Source organism: Tubulanus polymorphus, chromosome 9 (assembly GCF_964204645.1).
Source record: "Tubulanus polymorphus chromosome 9, tnTubPoly1.2, whole genome shotgun sequence".
Taxonomy (NCBI): domain Eukaryota; kingdom Metazoa; phylum Nemertea; class Palaeonemertea; order Tubulaniformes; family Tubulanidae; genus Tubulanus; species Tubulanus polymorphus.
This window is the reverse complement of record NC_134033.1, coordinates 12,196,420-12,214,425: the sequence shown is the minus strand read 5'-3', so window position 1 is coordinate 12,214,425 and position 18,006 is coordinate 12,196,420. Positions and strand designations below refer to the sequence as shown.

Sequence of the window (18,006 nt, the reverse complement as noted above, 5' to 3'; positions counted from 1 at the left end):
CGAGAAAGGTGTTATATGAAATGAGCATCTTCGATTATTATCCGTGTCACAGTTTGTGATGAGTTTCTATACCTGCCCTGGCATGTCTGAAACTACCACTTAACCAGGAGTATAAGGGCGGCTTTAGTTAGGCTCGAATTCGGCTCCTATATTATCATCATTAATTGATTAAAACTTGCCTAGTCATTATGGTTATACTTGCGGACTACAATGATGACAATGCAAATGCAAATGCACTATTCGGGCCGGTTCCATAGTTATGGCTCAGACTAAATACCAGGTCAGAGACCGTCTTAGATCTAAAGTCAATCTCATAACTTATGACCAGTCCTAACATTTAAGACCACTTTTGGACTTTTGAAACCGGCATCTGCATGTATCTACCTAGAGTTGATATTCTTTTAAAGCCTCGTGAAGTTCACTCAAATCGAAAACGTACCTCAATGTCATCCGGCATAGTATAGTAAAAAGGAGGATCTTTCATTTTTGCTCTAACTCGATTTTTAAACGATCTCCAAGTTTCGGTTTGCGGTGTCAATATGTGTACGTTTAACAGGCCTTCGTAAGCTCGAATAGCCTCGGCGTCTCGGCCGTCGTCGCCCATCCACGTGTTCACTCCAAAGCGCGATTCTGGTATTTAGAAAAAAGAAGATTGAGATCATTTAACAAAATGGCGTGAATCCCTAGATTTTGGCGGAGAACCACGAGGTTCTCGGGCGAATTACTGATGATAGGATTAATCATTTGGTAAACTGATCTTACGACAGTTGAGCCAATGTTACGCCTATAGAACAACCTGTATAACCACTGGTCAGTAGACTAGTTCTGTTGGTCTACTGGTTACCACGTTTGCTTACTACGTGCAAGACCCGGGTTCGATCCTCGGTTTCTCTTGATCGTGACGCTGTTGGAAGACCCCGAGAGAATTCTTTTTTACATTCCAGACACAAGTTCTATAAGCAACGCATGTATCTATACTATTTTGAAGCACGTTTAATGGCAGCTAGATTACCAAACGCTAGATTCTTTAACATGGACAGTAGAACCAGTCCACTTGGGTCAGTAGTTATAGAGAGCTTGTCACGCATGCGTAACGGACAACTGCAAAACAACCTGCGTCTTGTTTCGCGGATATGAGTCTGGATTCAGCGAACATCCGACTTAACACTGCTGGTGAATCAGATTTCATCTCGGCAAAAGGTTTTACCGTTTTAGGGTCCGCGGTGAAAATTAGTCATTTTGTCATCATATAAAACGTACCTGGAAGGACATCGATCACGATAAATACGAAATCTCCGCCTAACAGCTTCATCGACGACGCGAACAGCATAATCTCTCTGACGTCACCGGAACTAGCGCAAACGATGATAACTGCAACGTGGAAAAAAAAGTTGATTCAATATAAAAACTGTTTCGTCGCAAAAGCAATTTACGATTTGAGCAAAATTGCAATCAATTTAATGTGCCTGCCAGTTTAAAGTTGGGGTTAATGCCATTGTAACCTAGCGATGCAATCATGTGTCGAAATATAACAATTGATGCGCGCATTCTAATTAATTACTCGGCTCCGTTTCAAAATCATCGGCCAGTGTCGCCGACTTATCGACAAAATCCGAACAATGAAAGCATTAGCCCCGTAAACAAACCAAGCTACGTATCAAACAATCTAAAGCTGGATACCTCAAACATTCGATACTTAATCGCTATTCTTCCAATTCTCGATCAACATCGACCGAGACGGTTTTGATTAAAATGAACTACAAACTGGATATTTGCCATTATACCAGTACATATTTGATTCATAGTCGAAATTCAAACAAAGCTTAATGTCTGATTTGAATCGAATGGGGTGGGCCCAGAGTGAACTTCGGTTTTCGTAGCTAGTCTACTTGTGGTCGGAGAAAATAACCATAACTATACTATAGTTCGGTTGTAACGCATTTAACGTTGTCGTCTTGAAACTAGGTCCCAACTACAGCGAGTCCCGTGGTCGACCATTTCCGGACCATAGTTCCGACTAATTGACATTCAGTTTCACTTGGTACGATTATAGTCGAAGTTCGTTCAGGCGACAGATTTATACTTTCATTAATATTAAAGACTCGTCCATAATGATGCGTGTCTACTGTCGCTCCACACGGACGGACGGATGTCTGATACCGACAAGGTTATGTTATTGATAAGTGAAAATTATCGTCTATCTCAATTACCTGCTGACATCTAAAAACATCGAATGACTATGACCGGAAGTTTTGCGAAGGAAGTCATAGTCGAGAACAGCAAGGCGCGCGCTGTATGCATCAGTTTCAAACTTGTGTCCCGAGAGGGTGCTTTCACAGGGTCGGTAGAGAAACCGGTCCGACAGCCTTTTCAGTTTTGTGGGAGTACCCGAGAGTAACCTCAATAGGAAGCCACTCGCGACAATATTATTTCATCTAATTTCCATCGTAACAATACCACGAGAACGTCCCGCTTCTAGTGACCCATCCTATCCCCAGACCAATTTATCGCTGTTTCTGTTGGTCATATTTCACGTAATAAGAATATCTTGTTTGTGACATTGAAGCTGCGACTTACAAGGATAATAGGATATCTGTAATCACCACATTGGTTGAAGGAAAAATAGTAGTTGATTGAGCGGAAACGAGCAACATCCCACACTGAATATAATGAATCAGGCTAATTTACCTACGTCGACTACGGGAGGAAATTACCCTAGAACCATCAGGGACTTTCAATCCATCGAGGAAGCTGCAATGGCATCGCCGACAGGGGAAGCGTGTCCATATATACCCATATATACTCGGGGTTTGAATGACGGAAAAATCGAAGGTCGATCATTTTGCATGAAAAGATGCGGATGACTCGTGTTTTGAGATCGACTTGCTCCGCTGTCTATACTCACTCATCTCAGACAATCGATCGACTGTGACAATTTTTTTTGCAAAAACAGATCGTCAAGAATTCTTCCAGGAAGGCCGAGAAGAGTCTGCTCTCTCTCTGAACCCGAGGCAATTTTATTCGTAAAAATAAACTAGGCCTGCCTGGCACATCAAATGTTTGATACTCACGTTTCTGACATCAAAGTACAACAAACCGGTTTCACAACTAGTTCTTTCTCTAAGCAATAGATGGTTAGTTAACACTAGACCTAGTTTCAATTAAACGATTGAAGCATAAATCCAGTTTACGTTATACTCGATTAATGTAGAAATTCAAGCGATTTATGAGTAAATTGTTTTATGAAACTTGAACCCTGCAGTCAGGATAAAAAAACGGAATGTGAAGTATACATCAGAATCGATTCAAATTATGATTGTTTTGTACTTACAAATTCAGCGGTTTTCGAAAATTGGATATCATGTGATATATTGAAAGTTCTATACAGCTTATGTTTCATGCTCGAGAACACAGTTAAGTTAGTGGACCACGAGATGCGTAAAAAACGCGAGAAAATAATACCTATAATGAACAACTAGAATGTGTAATTGGTAAAGACATTGGCCAAAGCGCTGTCAAATTGTCAGTTTATCTGATGGTATCATCAAGATGCCTTCAAATAAAATACGTGCATCTTAAATTCGTAACGCTTTGTTTGTTTTGTAAATTTTGATTTGATGCGGACAATCAGATCCATAACCCCCTTCCCCCTCCCCGCCCCTAGTGATAGATAGTATACAACGATAACGGGCCCTGGTGAGAGTTCCCGTTTCTCTCTACACTGCTCTAAAATCGTTGAAGTCATCGAGGATTAGAAAGTGATAATAATTTACTATAATCATCATTTTACTGAATCGTTGTCGTCATCGAAAATCAGAAGTTCACTATCATCGCAATTTATACAGAACCGTTGAAGTCACTGTCGCCCACTTAACGGAAGCGACGCGACATCTCCTGTTTGGAAATGCGCACTGTTGCAAGAGAGTTAAAGCAATGCCGTACAATCTGCACCCGAGAAAAACATATCACATCGCTTGTGTTCTAGTGGTGTAATCAGATAACTGCGCGATAACCAGAGAAACGACCATCAACAGAGAAAAACACTAATAGATAATGATAGCCTCATAAAAATGGCTCGTCACAGCTTGAGTTGTGTAAACATGTCGCATCGAATAAGTACAGCACCGGTGAGGAACTTAGCTTGTTCGTGTATACTTACACAACAGCGCGCGCCTTCAACCTTATATTCTTAAAACTCAACCTACGACAGGACCACTGTAGGTAGCAAGCAGGACTCGATCAGGTGTTGTCGCTCAGCACTAGAAGTGAGTGCAACAGCCAATCCCACCGATGCCAACAGTCTAGCCACTTGGCCGAGGAAACCAGGTGAAAAACAGACGTCAGACGCACCAAAGTTGGTTGGAGCATGCGCTATATGGTTAGCGTATAGTGATGAACTTGACCCAACTTTTCAGCAACTGACTACGAGATACCCGACACACGACACGGCGATCATACATACACACAAAAACAACACTGAGAAACCGCACCACCAGCTATACCACCAGGCGAGCATATGTTGTCAAAATTAGTTCATTTTCAATTAACTTTGAACTGATTTTTTTAGGTTCCCGAATTCATAGATTATCACACGACCAACCAAATGTACAATAAATTCATTTTTCTACTCAGAAATTGGTGTTGTTTTCATTGGAAAAGGTCCATTCACTAACTGTAGTAGAAAAAATTGATGCGGAAGACTGAGTGACTACTAGCGAACTCAGTGGATCCTCGCTTGCCATCAGTGGAATCCTCGATTGCCACAGAAGGTTGGAGGTTCGCCATTCAAGCAATGGTGTATATATTGGCCCCGTTAAGACGACACAGATTACGACGCGTACTCACTGCGACTATGAGATGCTATATCTTTCAATATACTGTTATGTTGTTGTTTTACTCGGCCGCTGATATTTACGTAACCGGGATCGAAACTATGAAACGTGGCTATCGTGACGTTCGCCTCTTCCAGGTCGAGTTTGATCTCGTGCGATGTCAGCTGCCAGGCGTTCTCCGTCGACGCCATGATCGACACCATTTTCCATTTGAAATACTGGCAAATTTTCACGAACATCGGCGCCATTTTCGTGTAAGGTCCGACCGTACGCGCGAACGTGTTATAGTCGTACTTATTGTCCATTCGACTGGACGTACACGCGAAAGAGATCATCGGTAAGTTCCACTGGGACGCCAGGAGCCCTAACGGTTCGCATACCTCGTTACAACCGCCACCTATTATCGCGTGTAAATTCGATTTCATCGCGGCCCACGCGTGCACGGCCTCGAACAGTCCACGTTTAGCCGAACAGCTCGTGTCGTTCCAAGTAAACTTCAAATCCACGTCGTTCGGTAGAAGACCGGAGCGATTCACGCGATCGATGGCCAACAAGACGGAACTAGCGATACGCTTACCAATAGGCCACGGTCCGGTCCAGGGCATCAGCACTAACATATTAACGTCGACCGGACTAGACACGCGTAGTACAGCGAAAAGAAGAAATATCCTCGTGTATTCGACCATTGGGAAACGAATTAAACGCGATTCCGTATCAGATAATATTTGAGCTGAACAAATGACGCACGTCGCTCATGTTTCGGAAGATGATATAACTCCAAACTCCAAACAACATCGACAGACACCACGCGGGTATATATTCGTATGATTATATTATTAGATTTTTAGTTGTACATATGTACCACTCCGCCCAGGTGTAAACTCCATACCGTATTACAAATACTAACCAGCAGAAAGACACGTTTGTATAGAATTTGAAATTGATGAGCGTGTGTAAACTCCTTGGTACGGTCACGCTGAGGTGTCGCGCGGACGGTTTGTATAACGTACGATGTGAAAGTAAGATGAGAGTTTGATACAGACGAATGAACGACTAAAATGACTGTAAACCGATCGCGTAGTACGGTCGTCGTGCAGCGAGTTGCAGCGTTCGAAGATTATGAATTTCAGAACGCTGGTGTCGAGCTCGCCGGTTGTTCACTGCAGTAGCTGTTTCGGGGCGTATATATAAATCAGGGGCGGATGAAGCCTAGGTTTCTGAGTACTGCTCCGCTGTGGCAGGGCGCCCATGTCATAGATACATTTTGAATTTTCAGGGCTCTCTAGTTAAACTCAAAATTTGGTATAATTGCCATTGGCTACTTTATGTTTTCATAGTGTGATTTATGCACTTAAATTAAGGACAACATGTCTTAGTTAACTATTTCCTCTGATGCCGGTTGTTGGCCATCACTTTAGAATCGTGTAAATGATAAATTACGTGGACGTGTATATCACTTGCTCTCTTGCGTTCAATCATTTTACATACATCTGAGCTGGAACCCTTTAAATCAAAATCATCTCCCAAATTCGACGGAGAGAAGTGATACAGAAAAGCGCAATCAACGGATCAAATCCCGGTGCGCGGCACAAGTCACCGCCAGGGCATGAAAAAAAACATTTTTAATTTCTTGTTTCAACTCCGTGATGAAGTCATTTAAAGAGGGGAAAAAATCTTTCATGAAGGAACTGTTTGAACGAGAAAACTATTTTCGCCATGTGGCGCTGCTAGTATGCAGAAGTTATTCAGTATGGCTTTGGTTTGATGGCGTGTAGCGACTAACTCGGCGGTGAAGTGAAAAAAGCAAAACAAAAAAACCAAACAAATAAAAAACCAGGGGCTGGTTTCACAAAGCATAATTAACTTTAATTATAATTAGGACCTAAATCATGATTGAATTTCTTTAATTATCATTAGTTAATTACGATTGAAATTCGGTTTCACAAAAGGGTTACTATTTACAAAATTAACTAATTATATACATAATCAGGCAACTTAATTACAATTTAAATGTATCAAAATGGTGGAACTTTAGACAGCCATTTGCTGTTCAAGCATCAACAACCTTCCTGTTCCTTGTTTAGACGAAAAGAGAAATTCACTCCTTTGCCTTTGGGAGTTAAAGATTGCTCTGAAAGGTCTCAGGAACCAGTGGAAAACTTAGCAAGATGTCTCTAAAGTTTTTAAATAGAAACTTACCTCCCAGTCAGGAAAATAAAATCCTCGTAAATGGGGTTTATTTCCGAGCAGTGATTAGCACTTTTTAACCCTATAACTCCATAGATATGTACTCTACTGACAGAAATCTATCATATCTATGGACAAAATCAATTAATTCAATACTTGGTGTCGTATTTGGTGGTCGTGCTGACAAAACCCCTGGATCCGGTTTCACAAAGCGTAATTAACCCTTAATTATGATTAAATCGCTAATCATGATTGAATCATCGTGATTAAATCAAGTTTGGTGTTTCACAAAACGTAATTAACTTTAATTCAGTTAATTACAAAAAAATTTAATTCTCCTCTAGAGTGTAATTAAACCCTTTAATCATCATTAGTTTATTATTGAAAACAAAAAGCTGCAGATATTATTCATGGAATTTGGTGTTAATTGACGAAGGCAATTCCTACCACTTATTCAATTTTTCAGATTGTTTGGCTGAATAATTTTTTTGGATTTTTTCTCGATTTTTTGCCTTTTGTAAAAAAAGGAATGTCAATACTCTAAATTCTATCGATTTATTTTCAAACATCCTATGTTTTGTCAGCACGGAGCTCCGTATACTGCGTGTACTAAAGAGCTCGCTTGAGCCATCAGGGCTCGCGTTCGCGATATACCACTGACACAAGTGAATCAGCAGATGTGTGTATGTCGTATTATCTACGTTGTTGCGAACCTTGTATTCTATTCCACGTATTCTAAATTCCCCGTTACCCGGTATTTGATAAGATACGCCATTGGTAGGCAGAGAGAACGATCTTTGTATTGAGTGTCGAGTGTTCTGGCGCAGGCTAACCTTACCTGGTATATGTTATTTCCAAGGCCTGGTGAGGCACCGGATACATAATTGTCACCACAGGAACGTTGTATTACCGGTAAATGTTCTTTTTGGCTTTTCGTTAAAGGTATCAGAGGAGAGTTTTCCTAATATATAAATGTTATTTTAGAACCCAATAGGCTTTGCACAACATCTTAACAGCGTGGCCTACCACGACGTTGCTTTTGCCTAAGTTAGCTTTTTGTCATCCTTTTTGGATTGATAGACTCTGCCTAACTCGGTTAAGCTTATATTTAGGGTTTTCTGACTTTCGTCGAAAACCCTCTTGAAATTCTGTTGATTATTATTATTATTATATATTTTCCGCCGATTTCGTCAAATAAAATTCATCTTCATTCAGATTCGGCAACTGACAGCTTCGAAACGAAATGTATAAATTGATACTGTAGGTCTCTCTGAACCAACAGATTGTCTGAATGTACTTTCCATCCTATTTGAAACTTAAAATTACTTATAAGGTTACTGTAAATAAAGAATTGAATTGAATTGTTAGACAACAAGCACCGGCGAAATAACATCCTTACAACACCACTCTCGGACCATTTTATCACTTTTGCGTGTAGTCACAGGACAAAACGAAAACCCAATAGTAAACAAACATACACAAAAAATTTTATCAGTGAACAAGGATTTAACAATATATGTGATAAACTCAGCGATATTGACTTCCCAACACTCCTAAACAACAACCTTTCAATAAACGAAACATTCGAATCATTTTCAGCGACCTTAAGCACAATAATTAATTCAGAAACCACTTCAAAAAAACTGAAACAAAACAAATACAACACACCAAGAAGCCCATGGATAACTAAAGGCATAATTCAATCGATCTACAACAAAGATAAAAAATACATACACCTAATGTCTATAAAAAATGAAATCCTACGTGTTATCGAACTACACAACTTCAAAACATACAGAAACAAACTTAACTCAATCATTAGACTTTCCAAAAAACTTCACTACCAAAAATCCTTAAAAATAGCAAACGGCAACATAAAAGACACCTGGAAAATCCTGAGGGAAGTAATCGGGAAAACTAATAATAAACAAGACATTACACACTCATTCAAAATTAACAACATTAAGACTACCGACCCAATCAAAATTGCCAACTCTTTTAACAATCACTTCAATCAAATTGGTGAACATCTAGCAAATGAACTTCCCTTGTCTCAAATGCCATCTCAACACTACCTGAACAATTTACCTAGATCCGACTCTAACTTCTTCCTCATGCCAGTGTGCGAAAGAGAAGTCATAGAAACTATAAATAATCTCAAAACAAAACACTCAAGTGGTCATGACAACATTTCCACATACACCCTACAGAGAATCATCAACCACATATCATACCCTCTAACTTGCCTTTTAAATCAATCCTTCTCAACAGGCAAATTCCCCGACTTACTTAAAATAGCTAAAATAACACCTTTACATAAAAAAGGTGACATAAACCTGATCGAAAATTATCGACCAATTTCACTACTAAATTCACTTTCCAAAATCTACGAAAAACTTGTACATAAACGACTATCTAAATTCATTGACAAACACCTTTTTCCTAACCAATATGGTTTCCGACACAGCCATTCAACCGAACATGCAATACTCGAACTCATAGACAGAATTTCTAACTCACTAAATAACCATGAATGGACAATCGGCATTTTCCTGGACCTTTCGAAGGCTTTTGACACTCTTAACCACGATATACTACTAGATAACATTACGGCATCCGAGGAATAGCAAGAGATTGGTTTTCCTCATATCTTTCTAATCGTCAACAATACGTTTCGTACAAATCCTACAACTCCTCTACACTATCCTCAAACATCGGTGTACCCCAGGGTTCCATCCTAGGTCCACTCCTCTTTCTAATTTACATCAATGATATCTATGCCTCCACGGTAAACATGAAGTACATATTATTCGCTGACGATACAAATTGCATTGCTTCTCATACACACCTCAACACACTCATACAGTATATCAATTATGACCTAAACATATTGAATGACTGGCTTATCGCTAATAAACTAACCCCTAATCTGAACAAAACTAAATATATCATATTTCATAATTATCAGAGAAGACCATTCATAAACCACATACAACAAATCAAAATAGGCAACTTTGAACTTGAAAGAGTAAAACAAATAGATTTCCTCGGCTTGACAATACATGAAAATCTGAACTGGAAACCACATATCGACAAAATACACAAGAAAATTTCACAAATTACTGGTATCATAAACAAAACTAAAAACATCCTAGACACACAAAATTTACTTTCTCTTTACTACACCTTAGTCTATCCTCATTTGAACTATGGCTTGTTGGCTTGGGGCCACTCGCCTTATAATAAAAAATGCCTCCTAATCCAAAAGAAGATTGTTCGAATAATCACCAACTCTAAGTACACTGCACACACAGACCCACTTTTTAAAAATCTTGAAATCCTCAAAATCAATGATGTCCTCATCCTTAAAACTGCACTTTTTATTCAAAACACCATCAAATCTTCACCCCATTACTTTTCTAATTACTTCACCGCGGAAAACTTATCTCCTTTAGTCAACATCAGAAAAAGCATATATTTAGACCACGCATATTCTTTATTTTCAAAACAAACACCGCCAACCCCGCATCAAAATTCACCTCAAAACATTCTTTCAAACATCTGGCAAAAACTACCTTTTTCCAATGATATCCTACAAACAAGCAAACAAAATTTAAAACGTAAACTCAGACCATATCTCACCTCCACCTACAATGATATCCATCAATGTAATAACCCTAATTGTTATAATTGCTCACTCTCCTGAACCCTCTAGCTTACTCATATAAACTCTCCTGAAATTATCAAAAATCATCAACTTTCATTTCCTTCCACTTTATTTCTTCATTTCCCTTTCGTTTTTTTTCCCTGGGTGCTTGCGACAGCGGCCTAAAGGCTTTGCTTGGCCCACACTGAAAGCTACTGTCCTCTCTCTCTCTTTTATAATTGTGCTTTGTTTAAAAAAATTGTAAATTTTATTGTTTGTTTTCTCTCAACCTGTGTACATAGCCTGTCATGCTTTCTGTGAAATAAATTTGAACTTGAACTTGAACTTGAACTTGAACAGTTTGTGACGTCATTTAGTAAGTAAATAAAGGAGGGCTCCGAGAATTTCCAAATCACGGGTGATTATACTGGGGTTAGACCATTCAACCAAAAAGAGGATTGCTCCGATAATATCCAAATCATCTCATTTTATTTTTCCATCGAATACCCGGTAATTAATTTTTCCTTTCGATCACATGCATCCAGAAAACCCGTTATCGCTGCTTTGCAGCTATATTTTCTAATTGTTATTCTGTTGATTATTATTACTTCCACTTTTTTCGAACATAAAATTCATCTTCAATCAGATTCGACAACTAAAACAGCTTCTAAACAAAATGTTGAACTCAGATAGATCGCTGCCTCTCTGAACGCGCAGACTCTATGTATGTACCGGTACTGTCCATCCTATATTAAACTTCAAATTACTGAAGAAGGCCCTCTTGAACTACGCTCATTCCCTGAAATATCCGCCATTTTGTTTGTCACTTCGTCACGATGACGTCACGATCTTACTCCCAGAGATGTAAACGCGCATTTACCTATTGGACTGTCACTACATTCATTCGACTTTGTTGCATAAGATCTCAACCATCAAATAATGAACGGTTTGTATGTTATATTATAGAAATGCCTTGGATCATATTCTAACGAGGTAATGACCTGGACCATATATTTACAGTGTAATATGGATACAGCAACGAAAGTCGCAATAGCTGCGGCCGGAATTGGAATTGTTTTTCGCTACTTAAATGGAAGGTAAAAAAGTCGCAAGCCGAAGTTTAGACAACTGATTTGGTGTACTAAAACGCAGTGGATATTTTACCGTATACGGCAGAGTGTTTTTGTTTACTTCGGCTATTTTTTCCCGAAATTCTAGTGTGGAGTATGAGAAAATAGAGGGGCTTAGAGCGAGACTCAAACCCGGGCCAGTAAATTACTAGCGCTGCGTCATGCTACCAGACCACCGAGCTCGCTGAAAACCTACCGAATCTTTTAACTACTTATAGCGCCCAACCTTACCCTCACCCATCCCTAGGGGCAAAACGGACCCTAACCTCTATCTCTAAACCTAACCCTTTGAGTCCTTTAGACCCTAAACCGAATAAAATGATTTTATAGTTACTTTTATTAGTTTAAACTATAATATATAGCAATGATGTACGGTAAAATAGCGGAAGTAAACACTTTGCCGTATACGGTTAAATATCCACTTCGTTTACTAAAAAATACCGGTTTTGCACATTTGTTTTGTCGAAAACGTAAACGGTTTGAGTAAAACCATTCGAGTAGTGGTTTTATAGACTCATCCAACCAAGATGCTGAAGAATCCAAACCACATGGACCTGGTGCACTAAACCAGTATCAATGACCATACAAAACCAATTTCAATGACCAATCCCAGTATACCTGCAAATAAAGAAGATACATCTGGATTTGGTCATTGATACATGTGACGGTACTGGTTTTATTCATTCACTATCAACAATGACAATTAGTCCCTGTGATTAAAATACGGGAGAATCCTCCATCCGCCATTTTACTAGCAACCGAAAATCGATCAATCAACCTGTAACATTGGGACTCGTTCGATTGTATACAATTAGCATAGATCTATGTTAACATTTGAGTGTAAAGTCAACTTTTTGTTATTCTGTTTCACGCATATCCATCAGGAATGATGAACAAGAAGCAGCAGTTAATGTTCAAGATGATATCATGCGAATGCAAATGTCTCAAAGGGGTAGGTCAGAATAATAATTAAGGCATCTAATGGTTTTCTATTGCAAATTTTGAACAACTGGCTTCTGATCAATGAATATACGTGTTAAAAGTCCTTATGATACGTGCAATTCAGAGATGAACACATTTCAAGCTCATTCCATCCAACCTACGGAAGAATACCACGACGGTTTTAAACGAGCTCTTGACATGTTGATTAGGTATCTTCACTCCGAAAATGTGCCATTCGACGTCAGTGAAGTTGTTAAGGTAAAAACCGTATCGATAACTTGTTAGGACTGGCGCTCTAAGGTACGTACTTACACCGCCAGATGCCTTTTGCAGTCAACCTCGGAATCCTCAAAACAAACAAAAAACGATAAGGACACTATTTTGTCTGAATGAAAATGAAAACGAATTAAACGCATGTCATTAAAAACAATGTAAGTCGTGCGCACATGGCAATGTTTCGTGTTCGGAGAAACACACATTGCGGAAAACACAAAGCAGAGGTTTTTTAGCGTTTTGATTTGTGCGCTACCGCCATTTCAAGTCTTCGACTCTAACGCCGGCCTTATCAGTTACTTTCAGTTCGTAAGACTGTTTTTGTGACTTCAATGTTTAGCAGCTAGCTGTATATGGTGAATGTGATATCTTTAGTGCATTTTGTTGATATGTTGCGTGTACGTGTCTTTTTTTCTAATTCTAGTCCGGATCGTTAGGTAAAGGTACAGCCGTCATTGGCAAGGCCGATATCGACTGTGTGATGTATATCAACGATTTCCGCGGCATGGATAATATACAACTCAAAATTAAAGAGTGCATCGATAACATATGGGATATTCTGGCCGCCCATAAGTGGAACAGAGAGGGCAAATTGAAATTGATTCGTCGGGATTCATACCTGATAAACTTGAAACTCCGGGGACGCTATGATGACGAGTTCCACGAAGTTGACCTTCTGCCAACTTACGATATCTTGAGACGCTATCCTGGTAATAAGCGTGTCTATCATAATCGATATACGTGTTGATCAGTAAAATCCACAGTTAGATCAGTAAAACCAACAGAGAGTTGACAGAGAATTAATAAAAGCATGGATAAATTTTAACTTTTTTAGAGGCAGATATCTATGATGAAATGCGGAATATCGATGGTAGGTCGAGGGGATTCTATTCTGCACCACTTGCCCGATTACAGCTCGAATTCGTTAAGCAACAACCAACGATCGTAAAAAGTCTGATACGAACCGTGAAATACTGGTCAAAAACAAGACGTTCTTTCCAGGTTAGATTTCTAAATTCTAGGTAAATGATAAATACGTTTGAATTGGGATCGGAAGTAGAACATACCGTCTGAACCCAATTAGTGATGGTTTTCTCTAATATCAACACTTTCAATCACAAAATAGTCTAGATTTGAATTCTGACGATTCTTTTTAAATATTCAGCAGAATATTGCACGGCTTGCTGTTCCTACGATCTGAGCACTCAATCGTTGTTCCTTGATTGCGTAGCATATGTACACGACTCGTTCACTTCTGGCCCCGATTTCATGAAAAGTTTAATTTTTAAATCAAAATATTTCTAAATAAATCCAGATTATTTTTATTCAGTTTCGCTTAAATCGAGTTTGGTGAACTGGATTCACTCTTAAATCGAGTAAAGATGAATTTAATTTATGGGGAAATTGAATCGAATTATCTAAGTTTCATCGTTACATCCCGTACGACGTTTCACCCCCTACCGACATTTTCCGATTTTCAGTACCGATTTTAGTATAGAGATCACTCAAATTTGACGATGACAACTATCACTACGAAATTACAGCGTCCCAATCAACATTTATACTTAGTTAGCATGTGTGTTTGAATCTTACATCGTATCATCTTATCTCTATTTTTAAGAAAGGACCGCCGTCATACTTTTATGAGTTACTGGTTATAGATACGTGGGAGAGAGCAGGAAGTCCGTGGAGGTTTGACCTCAGAGTCGGACTCCGAACCGTTTTAAAACGACTTACGGATCCGGGGTCCATTAGGATAAAATGGACTGTTAACTACGACAGACCGTGCTGTGTACCGCAGCCTGGCAGGTAATTGTTAACTATTAATTGACTGATTTAGAATTACTAGGTCTACTAACATTCATCACTGAGGACCTTAGTGCCAGATATGTGGATAGGTGGATGAATGGATCTACTCAGTCATGGATGAATGGATCTACTAATCATCTCGATTGCGCGTAAGATGGATCTACGTCATGTGTAGATACATTCCAGGGCCGGACCTTGCATAAGGATGTGAGGGAGCAGAGAAACCCCCAAAAAGGGCAGTTTCCTAAAGTAAAAAATCGATATAATGATTCTTCTTAAATAAAGCCATGATAAAAACTATTTTTGGCCTATTAAAATGCTTTTCAGTCCCAAGTGAAGGATTCTACCTTAGATTTCGATTGGATATATGTAACAATGATATTTGCAAAAAGGGTACTTTTCAAAATTTCGGAGAACTGCCCTCTGACCCTTGCTATGCACAGTCCAGCTGAACCATTCTACTAGCTGAAGCAAACATACATGAAATCTCTATTTGGAGTCTTACCTAAATAATTCAGTAGAATTGCGATGGCAATTCTTACTTAGGTAAACTGGATTGTATTAAACTGTAAAAAGAAATTTGAAAACGAAATTTATCAACTTTTACTGCAGAGCATGAGTGTCCTTAATCTTTCAGACCGTGGATTGTGGACCCGGCAAACCCGTTTTCCGACGTTGGATATAACATAGATTCGGACAAATGTAATCAGTTAGTCCGAGAAGCCGATAAAGGTCTTTGCTCACCGTTGCTGGAAGATGTCGAAGAGTGGGATATCTAGTGATCCGTTTGATGAAATCCTCGGTGTGCTGTTCAAGCGTTCGGGTCGTAATCTAACACAATTACAAATGAATCAGCAGATCGGATCAATTTGTTACATTTATGATTACCGTATTTAATGGAAAGGCCTAGACTCCACATTTCAAATCATCTGTTTTCTTTTGCATTCACGATCGGGTTAGTGTTATCCGGATACAACATCGCTTTTCTTTCATCGGTCGCATTTCAATAATTAGAAATAAATATCAATCGTGCACAGCACATGACTTAAAGTACCATTCAATGTTTGTATCGCATCAGTAAATAAATCTGTGTAAAGCCCAACACATACGACGTAGTTATACTGAAACAAACCGGTAATTAATGTTTCTCGGTCGGTCCTCAAAACAAGGAAACGCTCGGAAACTTGGTTTCTGTGTTTCCCTGGATCGCATGTGTTGGGACTTAGGCTAAACAAAAATGGTACCTTGTTTCTCCGCAGCGGCCGGGTCATTTTTGTAAAATATGATAAAATTTATAAACAGTTCATTTCTATAGCGGCCGGGTCTGTTATGGTGAAATTGATCACGATTTTAAAAAAAGTAATGTATAGGGTAGATAGGCGGCCGGCCGGGTCAACATTTAAGCTCAGCAGAGCGGAGAAACAAGGTATCAATTTTTTTGGCCTTAGGCTATCTAAATTGATACAGAGGAAGGATGTAATAATTACTATTATGATAATTATCATTACTATTATGAATATATATGTGTAGTAACTAATTATCTTAATATTTTCGACAGAACACTGGTCAGTCCATATAAGGTACTAATGACCTTGCATCAGTGCCGAACTGGCCAGTGTCTTATCAGTAGCTATTTAAGCACATGTACTCTTATTTCATTCTCTCTCTCTCATCTATAACTCTTAATACAGTGTACTTGCTCTCTTGCGTTCAATCACTTTACATACATCTGAGCTGGAACCCTAAATCAAAATCATCTCCCAGATTCGACGGAGAGAAGTGATACAGAAAAGCGCAATCAATGGATCAAATCCTGGTGCGCGGCACAAGTCACCGCCGGGGCATAAAAAAACATTTTTAATTCCTTGTTTCAACTCCGCGATGAAGTCATTTAAAGAGGGGAAAAAATCTTTCATGAAGGAACTGTTTGAACGAGAAAACTATTCTCGCAATGTGGCGCTGCTAGTATGCAGAAGTTATTCAGTATGGCTTTGGTTTGATGGCGTGTAGCGACTAACTCGGCGGTGAAGTGAAAAAAGCAAAACAAAAAAACCAAACAAATAAAAAACCAGGGGCTGGTTTCACAAAGCATAATTAACTTTAATTATAATTAGGACCTAAATCATGATTGAATTTCTTTAATTATCATTAGTTAATTACGATTGAAATTCGGTTTCACAAAAGGGTTACTATTACAAAATTAACTAATTATATACATAATTAGGCAACTTAATTACAATTTAAATGTATCAAAATGGTGGAACTTTAGACAGCCATTCGCTGTTCAAGCATCAACAACCTTCCAGTTCCTTGTTTAGACGAAAAGAGAAATTCACTCCTTTGCCTTTGGGAGTTAAAGATTGCTCTGAAAGGTCTCAGGAACCAGTGGAAAACTTAGCAAGATGTCTCTAAAGTTTTTAAATAGAAACTAACCCCCTAGTCAGGGGCCGGTTTCACAGAGCGTAATTAACCCTTAATTATGATTAAATCACTAATCATGATTAAATTATCATGATTTAATCAAGTTAGGTGTTTCACAAAACGTAATTAACTTTAATTATAATTAAGTTAATTACAAAATTTAATTCCCCTCTAGAGTGTAATTAAACCTTATAATCATCATTAGTTTATTATTAAAAACAAAAAGCTGCAGATATTATTCATGGAATTTGGTGTTTATTAATTGACGACGGCAATTCCTACACTTATTTAGTTCTTCAGATTGTTTGGCTCAAATAATTTGGATTTTTTGCCTTTTGTAAAAAAGGCATGTCAATACTCTAAATTCTATTGATTTTTTTTCAAACGTCCTATGTTTTTGTCAGCACGACCACCACATACTTAGAAGTATTGAATTAATTGATTTTGTCCATACATATGATAGATTTCCGTCAGTAGAGTACATATCTATGGAGTTAGTGTTAAAAAGTGCTAATCACTGCTCGAAAAAAACCCCATTTACGAGGATTTAATTTTGCTGACTGGAGGTGAGTTTCTATTTAAAAACTTCTGAGACATCTTGCTAAGTTTTTCCACTGGTTCCTGAGACCTTTCAGAGCAATCTTTAACTCCCAAAGGAGTGAATTTCTCTTTTCCTCTAAACAAGGAAGGTTGTTGATGCTTGGACAGCAAATGGCTGTCTAAAGTTCCGCCATTTTGATACAGTTAAATTGTAATCAAGTTGCCT

At 38.7% G+C, this 18,006-nt stretch overlaps 2 protein-coding genes across 6 annotated transcripts in view; one reads left to right on the top strand and one right to left on the bottom strand.

Moving 5' to 3' along the window:
- LOC141910634 (atrial natriuretic peptide receptor 1-like) overlaps positions 1-7,218 on the bottom strand; it is a 30,932-nt gene extending 23,714 nt beyond the window's left edge. Inside the window, exons 1-3 of one of the 2 annotated variants that reach the window (XM_074801328.1) lie at positions 7,032-7,218; positions 1,261-1,371; positions 440-630 (exon numbers count right to left, since the gene is read on the bottom strand). In XM_074801328.1, coding sequence (XP_074657429.1) covers positions 440-630; positions 1,261-1,330 — 261 coding nt within the window. In that variant the 5' untranslated portion in view covers positions 1,331-1,371; positions 7,032-7,218. Of the gene's footprint in view, positions 1-439; positions 631-1,260; positions 1,372-4,845; positions 4,917-7,031 lie in introns of those variants that run through there. The other variant, XM_074801329.1, reaches the window with a different exon arrangement.
- Positions 7,219-7,772: 554 nt separating this feature from the next.
- On the top strand, positions 7,773-15,856 carry LOC141910637 (2'-5'-oligoadenylate synthase 1A-like). 4 transcript variants are annotated; one of them, XM_074801331.1, is made up of 8 exons: positions 7,773-7,931; positions 11,632-11,762; positions 12,680-12,747; positions 12,862-12,995; positions 13,435-13,720; positions 13,846-14,012; positions 14,632-14,819; positions 15,457-15,856. In XM_074801331.1, exons 2-8 carry the CDS (start codon positions 11,662-11,664, stop codon positions 15,596-15,598), a joined length of 1,086 nt encoding a protein of 361 aa, XP_074657432.1. In that variant the 5' UTR covers positions 7,773-7,931; positions 11,632-11,661; the 3' UTR covers positions 15,599-15,856. The 4 variants fall into 4 exon arrangements, with proteins under 4 accessions (XP_074657432.1, XP_074657433.1, XP_074657435.1 ...); XM_074801332.1 differs by having other exon boundaries at positions 7,774-7,931; positions 11,686-11,762; XM_074801334.1 differs by lacking the exon at positions 7,773-7,931 and adding an exon at positions 11,595-11,611 and having other exon boundaries at positions 11,686-11,762.
- The last annotated feature ends 2,150 nt before the right edge of the window (positions 15,857-18,006 follow it).